Raw genomic sequence first — 12293 nt, 5'->3', positions numbered from 1 at the left:
TCTCATTGTACATGTGTATAGTGACAATAAAGGCATTTGTTCTATTCTGTAATGTTTCCCATTAAAATATCAATATGTATAATTTTTTTTATTACTTCTGGCTTATGTTTTGAGTCCACCCACCTCGCTCAGTGGCAGGTCGTGATCCTCCTCCTTCAGGAAGTCGATGTCTCTGGAAGAGATGATCCCCACCAGCTTGCTGCCCATTTTGCCGTTGTCCGTGATGGGAATTCCACAGAAGCCGTGGCGAGCCTTGGCCTGGAAGACGTCCCGTACGCGCTCTTTGGGGCTCATCACCACAGGGTCTGTGATGAAGCCCTGCTCATAACGCTGGAGGAAGGAGGTGAGGAACAGGAGGGGTGAGGAGGATAAGGACGGGCAGGAGAAGGAGCAGTGGTGTAGAAAAGAAGTATAAAAGGGAAGCCGAGGAATAGTAACAGCAGGGAAAAGTGTGTAAGGGATTCAGTAAGGGAGGGTTGGATAAAGAATATGTGAACATTTTACTGCCTACACTAGAGCGGAGGAGCAAGGGATGCAGGGAAAAAACATGCTTCTACACCTTTCAAACTGACAGCAACAAATACAAATAGAGAAAGACAAAGAGAAGCCGATGTGAGATGAAAGAAAAAAATCAACATTTTTACACAATAGAGAAAGAAAAAATCATAATATAAAAGAGTCAGGACACAAAACATAGATGAAATAGAGGAAAAATAGATAGGAGGAAATAAACCTTCAATAAAAGAAGAGACAAAAGATAATGAGATGAACGAAATGAAAGAATGGAAAAAGGGATGAAGGAATGTAAAGGGAAAATAAAACCATACGGACAATCATCATCACTACCTTGACTTTGCGAACTTCATTAGCCTGGAACTCTGGAGTGCAGTTGTGGTGGATGAAGCCGATGCCACCTGTTAGCTGGGAGGAGACAATACATCGAGTGAGTGAGTGGGCGTTATACTGCGCTAATGTGATAGCAGGAACAAAAACAGTCTCACAATCCAAAGAAAACTGTGTTTATGCGTCATACTTACTGCCATAGCGATGGCCATGTTGGCCTCTGTGACGGTGTCCATGGGAGAGGAGACGAATGGAGTTTTCATGGTGATCTGTTTGGTGAGCGCTGAGGTCAGGTCCTGGACAAAAGACATGAGGAGGATATTTCAAAGCAGTTTTTAGTGAAACTTAAAATTAAAATACCAGGATCAACTTTAAATTCTGGGAAGCCATTATTTACTGCTCTGGCTTGTGGAGGCCCTTTGTGAGCCTAATTCAGGGAATATGTTTGATGGGAGGCACACAGCTGCTAATCCTCACTCTCACCCCGGACATCAGCCCCGACTCAGATTAATTTAATACCACAACAGCGGTGTTAATCAGATTTTATGCGTTGGTAAATATTTGTCTTTCATCCCAACTCACCACTTGGTCTGATGTGAAGTCGATGTATCCTGGCAGAATCAGGAAGTCGCTGAAGAAAGAGACAGAAAAGACGAGGTTAGGGCAGCAGGAATCTTCAGTCCTTACTGGACCTGTCCATCCTAACAGTTGGGTAGCTCAGTAAGCTTGTTTAGGTAAATACTTTCCAGCTCCATATTCTCTAGTTCAGAAATAGACAAGAAGGTATTCATGGAAAATTAGGGTTCAAACTACCCCGAGCCGGACATAACACGACTAACATGTCTTTCTCGGAAATCTTCAGAAGGTGTCATGTCACAGTAGGAGTGTGTGTGTGTGTGTGTGTGTGAAATATTTTTGCGGAGAACTTCTTAAATGCGAGGCATGCCGATGCATGTGGCGTATGGTTGGCAGTGAGGCCTATGTGACAGTGAGACGTGAGGGCGTCACCACGTGTTCTAGCATGTTACATGAGTGACTGTCGGCCATTTAACCATTACTACTATGCTTTAATACAGTAGTTTAGTGAGAATAGCATTCAAACCAAATCAATTTAATCCTGTTCCATAGTTATACATTTAACAGGATTTAGTTAGCAAACATTTGCTTTGATAATATTGTGTTCTCTCACTCAAAACAGCACTGAAAGTTATTTAACAGAACAATCTAAATGTGATCGGCTAATTGGCTTTAATGATTCATCAGGTAAAATTAAGAACCTGCTTTACTCCATTTCATATGATTTTAATTATTGTGGATGTTGGTTACACACACATATTAAGTGTATCATGTTGAAGGGCTGGTAAATATAATCAACAGACTAAACAAAACGCTTAGTCTGTGAAATGTCAAATAACTCTTCCAGAACCAAAGCTGATGTCTTCACACTGCTTGTTTTGTTCAAACAATAATCCAAAACCCAAACAATATTCAATTTACCATGGTTACAATCCACACGTTTAAAAAGCTGAACCCAGAGAAGGTTTGGCACTGTGGCCTTTTTAAGACATTACTTTGTAGAATGGATAGATACAGAAATATACTGAAGTCATGAACTATATCAACTGGGATTTGACATGTTGGTGCCAACACCAAGTCAAAACATGGCACTACTGTTTGCACTTTGTTGTATGGACCAAGCACATGCTCCAAATATAGCCAGGGTCCACACAGTCCACCATAACAACACAGGGCTGTGTAGGCCAGGAGCTAAATTTGGGAGCAGCGTGTGTACAGAAGGAATGTGTCCCCTCTTTCACTTCCAAGAGGCCGTACTACACAAGTGTTTTATTTTTTAAGACCTTTCTCACCAGCAATCCTTTTTGGCCAAAAGTTGAAAGCAATTAAGTGTCTGCAGGTGAAGTTCAAAGCAGTCATAAAGTGTCACTGATGGCCAAAATACAACCGTGTTTGTGTGCTCTGCTGCCATCAGTTATCAGACAGTCATTACAAACACAGGGACACTTTGTCCTTATAACCACACCAAACAGAGGATCAACCATGTAACTTCTGTTTTATTGTATTATTAAGATGACAAATGAGAGCAGAAAAGATGTTTTTCCAGCATATTTTGGGTTATACTACTGAACTATTCATTATTTTTATTAAGAAATTCACATTAAGACATCACTTTGGCCTCTGGTAACTTCTAATGTAAATGTGGGATTACTTTGGATACTCCACTGGCAAACACTAAGTTCAGTTTACCACTAGCAGCAGCATTGATGTATGATGTATGAGCTGTATATTACAGTGGAACATGCTGTTGCCCGCAGTATGGAAGGAGTCCAGTGTTTTTGGAGCTTGACTCTCTCTGGGGGACAATCCATTTAGAAAGGGTAGAAGCTAAATGTGTTATTTGAACCAATAATGGATAATCAATAATTAAATTGTCACTGGCTGTTACAAAACACGAACCAAAGGACAGTGTGTATTTGACTTATATATACCGCCATTGCTGTCACATGTTGTTATTTGGCCACACTCCCTCCACTGTAACGTTACTGTACTGTGACAGTGGATGTTATAATGTTAGCTCAGGTGTTAGCCAACTGAGAAACATTTTATCTAAGTAACACTAACATTACATTACATCAGCAAGTTCACGTTAAATCGGTGAAAACACGTCTAACACCGAGCCCGGGCCCCCTGTGGCCTGGTTGGCCCGGGGGCAGAGCAGCGGGTATGATCATGGGTGTCTTTACTTGTACGTGAGTCCGTCTCCTCCGTTGAACAGCTGCTGTCCCGTCAGCCCATCATCTGGGACGTAACCGGTCTGCCCGCTGATCAGGTAGTCCGCCATCACGTCCAAGTTAACGTCACCGTCACCGGTTCTTCAGTGTTTAATAAGAAATCTACTCAACGAGCTGCTTAGGCAACGTGCGGACACACAAACACACACACAAGCCCGGGAACAGAGAGCGAGAACTTTCTTCCTTCGTGTGTGTGTATCTCTCTCTCTCTCTCTCTGTTAACCGTGCAACCTTCGTCCTGCTCCGCGCGCCTCTGAGCAGCCCGGGAGATTTACGTGTACCGGCGGTCCGTTAACGACCAGAAAGCAAACGTTAAATGAGAAAATGTCGGTCTGAGAGCTTCGGTGTCTTCCTCGGGCCTTTCAGTGAGCAGAGCTGAGCGCTCATAGTCTTTCAACAGCTCCTCCGACACGTGCGTTACTCCAGTCTGACAGCGTTTCCGACACTGACGTCACGTCCTGCCAACCCGCCCCCTCAGTTTTTATTATTTTATTTAGTAAAAAAAAAGTTTTTTACAAAGTTAATGAACAATTTTATTACTATTTTACAGGCTGATTATTTAAGTTATATTTGAAAAAATAAACATACATAACTCAAGATCCCTTCATGCTTTGCGTCTTTGCACCATTTTTCTTTATTCCGTACTGTTATTGTTTTTATATTCTCTATTATATCTTTATTTTTATTGTATTTTTACACTCTCCTATTTATACTACATTTCCCATGTGCTGCTGTGTCAAACTTCAATTAATCCAATGGGGGGGGATCAATAAAGGAACATCATATCATAGTTGGTCATTAAAAAGTACACAGGTACATACACAAACTGGTGTATCATAGATCCTTCAACTGCAATATTAACATTTCTTTTATCTTCTTTTTCTTTTGCAGCTAAAAATATATTGCATCTACAAAAACTAGATCATACCGTATTAAGAAGTTAAAGTCAGAAATACCATGACATGTTTTATAAAAGGTCGTGTCTGCCTGCCCTGCTTTGGAATAAACGCTTGAGGGTGCAATCCTCCCCACACTCCATGTCACTGTGTGAAGGTAAAACTGGGTCACACACACACACACACACACACAAGGTCAGGCAGAGCACTGGAGCAGTTAATACTATCTTGGCACACTTAACTATATTAGGCTGTGGAAGGCACCTCGGGCCCTGTACATAATAGGGTGCCAATCCGATAATGTCAGAGGTGGCCTGGGTTTCAGCAGCATGCGTCAACACTGCAGTGACTGTATATATTAAAATCATTCTAAATATTTGGAATAACATTTGCAGCACAAATCCAGATTTGAAGTCCCAGTTTAATCAATGAGTGGCACACTGAGTATTTGATCTTAAAGGGCTGGGCAGCATGATGGAAAACATGGTAATAATTGTAAAGAATTCTTCCCTGATCCATGGCACTCTTATATCCAAAGTTAATTCTGCATAAATCAGAGTCTTTTGCAATGGTTTTATTGTTGGAAAAGGTTATTCCTTAAAAGTGTAATATGAACATCCTGTTAAGCCAAAAGAATCACTGACTGATCACATTTCCTCCTAGAATATGGTAAAAACCACTATTACACTTCTGGAAATATATTACTTTCATTTGACTCCTATTAACTGAAATTGAAATTCTGTTTGTGTCTGTGTGTGTAATGAAGACACGAGAGGCAGGGTCCGGTTTTAAAAACTCTCAGTAACTCTATTTCTGTATTAATGTACAACCGTTGAAAATTACAACAATTTTTTTGTATTTTTTTTTCACTTTTTTTTTACCCATTTTTTTTTTTAAACGATCTATCTATCAACAGCCATTTTCCAGAAGAAAAGTGAACAATGTGAGCGGGAAGAAAAAATAAAGAGCAAAATGCATTGAGGGGATGAATATAAAGAAAGAAGAGAGCACAAGATGGGGGAAGGAGACAAATTAATGGTTAACGTTTATTTTCTGCAGCGGAGTGTTTGCGCGTGAGTGTGTCAATGTGTGGCATGGTATGTGCGTGCAAATGTCTATGGGTGGTGCTGTAGTGTGCGTGAATGGCTGAGATTACACTAGCTGCTTCAAACAACTTCATCTTCTGATCAGTGGAGGTGCAAACGTTCGATTTTTATGGAGGTCTGACTCACACTGGTCTGGATCTACATTAGCTGAACACAAAGCAACAAACGCCCATGTGAGAATGTAAACAGACAAGATTCGGACAAAGAAATTCAGTAGTTTTACTTTGACCATAATGACTAGCAGCTATTTGCTAGCAGTAGAGGCTGTAGCAGATCAGTTTTGATACTAACACAACAAAAAAGAGGGGGGAGGTGTGTTTATTGTGAAACACCGGCAACAAAATCTAAAAAAAGTTGTTGCCTAAACACACATTCATGATATTCTTTAGTAGTTTGTGTACATGAACATGCATCATACGTAGCAAAATATTGTTTTTAGGTATTTAAGGAGTACGTGGGACCGTGAGGTCACCATTTTTCCACAGTAAACACACCATATACACAGCAGAATTTACAACAAAAGGTCTCCATAATCTGCCATTGAGAATTGTTCATTGACATGTCAAGTTGCATCTATCTGGTTGATGATAAAGCTTATTCAAAACAGAGCCAGGGCAGTGAGTGTGACACATTTTATCAAGAGATATCACACTTCACTTGTTTCCAGCTTAGGAGAGTTAACTGAAATGAAAATGTTCGGTTCAGGCTAACACAGTGCTACAGGTACAACTGCCAGCCACAGCCCACTAGTCATTATGGTCTACATGAAACCACCAAATACAGATCCAAAACCAGCACAGTCTCCTTAAAGAAAATGTATTCCATCTCACACATCTTCCTCGTCTGCTTAATAACAAAAGCCATCCTTACTTGTTTTACCTTTATGTCTGATGATTATTCTAGCATCACAGGGAAAATGTTGGGAGCTCTGACACTCTCAACAGGCAACATGTTGATTGTAGTTGCTCATGTCAGTGTCTAAACGCTTAATATGAATTAAAAGAATACCCAATGTTGTCAGACCCATGACAAAACCTTTTTTGACCATATGATCCGATCTGAGAAGCTGCAACAGGTGTAAACTGCGCTGAATGTGATGCTCTGAAGCCAAAACGTGTACATGAGGCGAGGATGGGAATGAGAAGAGGAAGGAGAGATACAATCGTGCCATTCCGTGACCCTGCAGCGTTATGGGAGTGAGGAGGGAAAGACAGAAAGAAAGAAGCAAATGAGCGAGTATAGAGAAGCGAAAAGGAGGGGTCAGTATGACTGCACCAAGGGATGGTCATGGAAGGAAGCAAAGATAGCAAGTAAGGAGGGAGATGCTGGTGCTTTGCAGTCGCGATGGAGCTTCAGGTGTCGTGGAAATCCTTCAGCAGCGTGCGTCGCCTCTGCTCAGCAATGTGCATCTGATTCTCCAGATCCTGTGAAGAAAGATATTAAAAAATCCAATCTATTATTATTATTATTATTATTATTATTATTATTATTATTAATAAAAGACACTTCCAAATGAAAGCTGACCAAATTACCTTTTTTACTGACTTAAGACCATTAAAAAATAAAGATAATATAAACTCAGTGGTGGATTTATATATGATTTGTGTTAGGAACTATTTTAAGCAAACTATTTATCCACTGACAATAGTGATTATGTAGTTTTTTTAACAATCTTCTAGCATTTAGCTCCAGTACAGTGTATGTAACAAGACTAAGAGTGTACAGCCATGTAGACACGCAGCACTTTGAGCTAAATGCTAACCATAGCATGCCAGCATGCTCACAATGAGAATAAGGTAAAGTAGTAAAGCCCGCCTCTTGCTTGATTTGATTGGCAATTGTGACGAGCAGTGTTGAAAAATTAAATATATTTGAAAAACTGCTCTGCACCACAGGAAAACAATTGTTTTGCAGGTGACGCGGTTCTAGCAGTGTGTCTGTGTGTTCAGCCCCTTACCCCTCTGTCGCTGGCGCTGAGCTCCCCCTCGCCTCCCACCACTCCTCTCTCATAGGTATCGGCCCGCTCCACCTTCCACGACAGGTTTTCTATCTCTGCTTCCAGCTGGGCCTGCTGGTACTCAAACTGCAGATATGGACAGATAAACATTCTGTAAAATCAGGCAATAGCTTTCCCCTCCACTGAGAAAAACAACAATGAATAAATACACTATTAACATTAATTGGGTCAAGATTTAAAAATCTAGGAGGGCAAGACCACCCTTGATATAGTTTTATAATGCGTGTTCTGCAATAAATGACACAGGCAGAGACTCACCAGTTTCTTGCGTGGGCCGGACTCCATGTAATAGGCGTAAGGGTACGTATACTGAAGTGTGTAGCGACACTGGAAACAAAAAGACAAGACACACTCATGATGTTGTACTAACTGAGAAAATGTTCACTCAGATTCTCAAAATGAAGAAAGGCACTTGATAAATGTATCACTGTTTACTTCACTGGTACAGATCTATCTAATGAGCAGGTACATCATATTTTAAGTCATGACAGGCAAACTACAGGGCAGATCTTCACTTCTGAAATCATCCATTGAGGAAAGAGAAAGTGAGTCAGGTAACATTTCACAACATGAAAGAGGTTTGACATGGTTGTTAAACAAAGGTTTTCATTCCAGATATCAAAATGAATGATGATGTAAACAAGATAACCTATTAAAATAGTGACTTTTTAAAAAAAATTTGTGCACCTGTATTTCTGTCCATCTCCTCCCCATTTCATTTCTCCCCTCACGTCACTAACTTACTACCTGTGCATCCAGAACATTCACAGTCTCAGTTCAGTGTGTGAGTACCTTAGCCAGTAGCTTTGCAGCGTTATGCAGGTACTGCCAGTCGATCCAGGTTCCCAGGTTGTTCATCACTCTCTCCTGGATCTTCTCCTGGATCCTCTGGTACGTCTGAGCTTCCAACTGCAGAGACTTGTTGTGATTCTCCCACTTGTAGGAAAAAATAAACAAATAGAATATAATAAAAATGAAAAACAAGAAAAGACAGAACATATATTTCTTCTGTAGCAGTATAGCTCGACAGTGTGCGGTGATTCCTGTCCTGACAATAGCTTTTCAGACATAAATGTCAAAACTTTTATACAAGAGTGCAGGAGGAAATCTGTCCAAAAGATGAAATTATTTTCCATCTGGTTTATATAAAGCTTTGAACACTTTGAATTCCACCCAGTCTCCACAGATTTCTCAACTAGTCACAGCGTTTGGGTAGAATGGAAATAAACATGTCTGACAAGTTGCAAAGTTTCACCCATTACATTTATCCAGGCAAAACGTTTACGGAGCATTTTGCTAAATTTTATGTTTTTAGAGAAATAATTTGAAATAAATATATATATGGGGATCCAAAAAAAAAAAAAAAACTCACCCTCTCAAAGTAGAAGAGGTATTTCTTGAGGGCCTCTCGGGCCTGAGCCTGCTGGCTCTGGTTGACTATATCAGGGTTTTCTTTGTAGCGGCTGCACTCGTAGTATTCACTGCCGTGAGTCTTCCAATCACCAAGACACATCCAGCAGAAGTCTTTCAGGAGACACAAAACACACATTTATGGTCTCCACACTATATAGAGTTATTACAAAGCATGTAAAAGTAAGAACAAGTTTGGTATCATAGAACAGCCTAGACTCACAAGTCATCTAAATGATTCGCTCAGTAGAGACTAAGCACCTTCTCCTGGCTTTTGTTGCTAGCTTCAGAAGTTATTCTGAAGGGTTTTTTTATTCTGGGTACTCTACTCAACAACTCTATAACTTTCCTTTAGGATTGTAAGCTGCCACCATTAGCCAAAAGAGAGCAAAAAAGAAAATAAATGAGACTTTTATTCTAATCGAACCTCAACTTTCAGTCATTCTTTTTGTGTCACATATCATGCCACTAGGTGGATGCAAAGTGCCTCACAGAACTTACTGGGTTCCAGATTCACTGGATCATAGTGAAAGTGTGAAACACAGAGACAAACTACTTACCGTGTTTGCACTTGGAGCATTGCTGAAAAAAACAAAGAAACAAGAGGAAGTCAAATTAGTGAACAAGACACCTGGCAAAAAATTAAAGTTTTCACACTTTAATAAATCTGAGTAAATCAACTGATTGTTTGAAACCATTTAACTGATGTGTCACAAATACAGCTTAGAAACTGTTATACATGTTAAACTATTAAATATGATAAAAGACAGATACATGCCCAGGACGGATAAAATCAAACATCAAACTATTAAAGTTGAGGACTTCGCTCTCAGAATCTGAACATATTTTTAGCATTTCCTGTGTTCTGGGAAAGAGTGATTTTCAGCTGTGACTCACCATGTGATTGCACCCTCCGTTCTTCTCAATGCAGATATTGCACTTAGGACACTAGAGGAGAAGTTGGTAATGAGGTTAGAGTAAGTGACAGGTTATAGCACACCATTACAGATAACAAGTAATTTTGGTGTTTGCAAACTGTGTGACATCATCTGTGAACGTGACAAAACTACAGCATGTGCGTAAGTACGTTGAAATACCAGAGCCTGTATGTGTGCAGGACTGCATGTGTATACGTATAGAGCAATCATACATCTTTAGTGTGCGCGCTGATGTAGTTAGCCGTCTCCGAGTCATCTGCACATTTGGTCAGCCATTTCCGGATCGTTGCACAGTCTGTGGGTGCGTGGTACATCTGACGGCATTTAAAACTGAGAGAAAAAGAGACAGTATAGAGACTCACTTTTGTACTGTTTACAAGCAAATAACACACAGCTTCATTATTAACCCACATTAATAAATAAAATAACATGGGGAATTTGGCTTACAGTAATAACAGTTAAACAACTTTAGGTAAATCAAATGCTTTTAACACACTTTATCTAAAACACACCAACAGCTGTGTGGTTATCTGTGACTCAAAAGGGCTTTTCTCATTCCACTTTTATTCATCTATTTTTATCTTAAGCTTGGAGGAAAATTTTTTTCCTCTTACTCCCTCTTACTTTGTCCAGTGTACAAGAATGTAAATTGTTCTTGCACTAGATGAAAAAATAAAAACATAAAAAAGGAAATTAAAATTCTGCCAAAAAGAAAACTGCAAAGAACTATAACTGCCTTAGAGTAACAAATAAACATACAAATTCAGAGTGAGATAACTGAATACAACCCTGACGCACAGCCAGGCAAAACAAATCTGACCATAGTCGAGCAATACTTGATTCATACTGTAGTGTGTGTAGTGCGTTTGTGTCCTACCAGAAGACCTCATTGCAGCGTTCACACTGCACCCTGCGCGCCCGGGGCTCCTGCACCTTGATGACAATGGGACAGTCTGCACCCGGACACAACTGCAATTGGAAGTGACTCTGTGGGACAGAGAGAGCATGGAGATTAACTAAGAGGGAGATTAAGTGTCAGTGTATTTTCCACCCCTTGCTGGAGGTTTTCAGTTCTCTTAGACCAACTTCAGCAGGGAGGTCAGTTTTTAAAGGGTTGGTTCAACTGTCTGTCTGATGAAGACAGGAAAAGGGGGGAGCGGGAGAGAGTGGATGACACGCAGCAAAGGGCCACAGGTAAGAGTCGAAACAAGGTTGCAACAAGGATTCAGCCTTGATACACGGTTGAATTTCTAAATGTAATTTTTTCAGTATTGTGAGCACCATCAAACAATTTCCATTCACCTCAATTGTAGCCACAAATCTTATACACAGTAATCTCAAAACCAGATGGAATTCAATCTAATTAAAAATTAAAACCATGTTCCTTTGTAATTTGCGTAAATAATGATTCCTTTAAAAAAACATGAATGTCTAATTTGAGATATCATAACTTGCATAAATATATTTAGATAGAAACCCAGATGGTGAGACAGACAGTGAAGAGAGTGATAAGAGCGAGAGAGCGAGGATTCAGATTTAATGAGGTGTGAAGGAGATTCAAAGATTCAGTTGTTGAAACAAACGCTCACTCCCTTTCCACGCGCCTTTGACGTCTCATTTGATATACATGCAGACCTTGACAGAGCATCTGAGCAAACAGACAGACACACACCTCGACGTAGTCTCTGAAGAGGTAGCGTCTGTATTTGTCCTTCAGCTCCTCTGCTGGCAGCAGCGGCAGGACAAAGTCTTCTGGCATCTGCAGGGAACAGTCCTGAGCCATACACGAGATAATACCTGAACACACACACCACAACACACACACACACCACACACGACCACACACACACAACACACACACACACACACACACACACACACACACACACACACACCAAAACACACACACACCACACACACAAACGACACACACACCACCACACACACACAACACACAACACACACACACACACACACACCTTGAATAATTGACAGGTTATAGTGAAAGAATCAACATGTGCACACACTGCCCTACAAAGGCTACTTCTTCTGTGATTGCCAAAGTTCCTCTGTGGCTGTGTTTAGTTTAAGTGGGGTGGTTTCTAGTTACAGTGACCCAGAAACTGGATTGGGGGTGATATGTCACCATAAATATGTCCTTCGTACAGCTGATAGAGAAACACTTATCAGGCTCAGAAGGATTCGGTTATGTGGGCCGACTTTATCAGGGAGATTGTTGAAAACTAGCACAGGGACACAACTGCGTAAAAATA

General features: G+C 40.5%; 2 protein-coding genes across 4 annotated transcripts in view; both read right to left on the bottom strand.

The window, feature by feature from the left end:
• The window catches only part of impdh2 (IMP (inosine 5'-monophosphate) dehydrogenase 2), a 12098-nt gene extending 8001 nt beyond the window's left edge, over positions 1-4097 (bottom strand). For both annotated transcript variants that reach the window (XM_035656683.1, XM_035656684.1), the window contains exons 1-5: positions 3606-4097; positions 1426-1474; positions 1038-1139; positions 847-921; positions 124-330 (exon numbers count right to left, since the gene is read on the bottom strand). In XM_035656683.1, coding sequence (XP_035512576.1) covers positions 124-330; positions 847-921; positions 1038-1139; positions 1426-1474; positions 3606-3703 — 531 coding nt within the window. In that variant the 5' untranslated portion in view covers positions 3704-4097. The remainder of the gene's footprint in view (positions 1-123; positions 331-846; positions 922-1037; positions 1140-1425; positions 1475-3605) is intronic.
• Positions 4098-5330: 1233 nt separating this feature from the next.
• arih2 (ariadne homolog 2 (Drosophila)) overlaps positions 5331-12293 on the bottom strand; it is a 15439-nt gene continuing 8476 nt past the window's right edge. For both annotated transcript variants that reach the window (XM_035656685.1, XM_035656686.1), the window contains exons 6-15: positions 11693-11813; positions 10898-11007; positions 10233-10350; positions 9980-10030; positions 9643-9664; positions 9045-9196; positions 8465-8608; positions 7931-7999; positions 7613-7738; positions 5331-7079 (exon numbers count right to left, since the gene is read on the bottom strand). In XM_035656685.1, coding sequence (XP_035512578.1) covers positions 7008-7079; positions 7613-7738; positions 7931-7999; positions 8465-8608; positions 9045-9196; positions 9643-9664; positions 9980-10030; positions 10233-10350; positions 10898-11007; positions 11693-11813 — 985 coding nt within the window. In that variant the 3' untranslated portion in view covers positions 5331-7007. The remainder of the gene's footprint in view (positions 7080-7612; positions 7739-7930; positions 8000-8464; positions 8609-9044; positions 9197-9642; positions 9665-9979; positions 10031-10232; positions 10351-10897; positions 11008-11692; positions 11814-12293) is intronic.

Source organism: Morone saxatilis, unplaced genomic scaffold (genome assembly GCF_004916995.1).
Source record: "Morone saxatilis isolate NCDOM2014 unplaced genomic scaffold, NCSU_SB_2.0 Contig15, whole genome shotgun sequence".
Taxonomy (NCBI): Eukaryota; Metazoa; Chordata; class Actinopteri; family Moronidae; genus Morone; species Morone saxatilis.
Note: the sequence above shows the minus strand (reverse complement) of the source record. Positions and strands in the feature narration are given on the sequence as shown.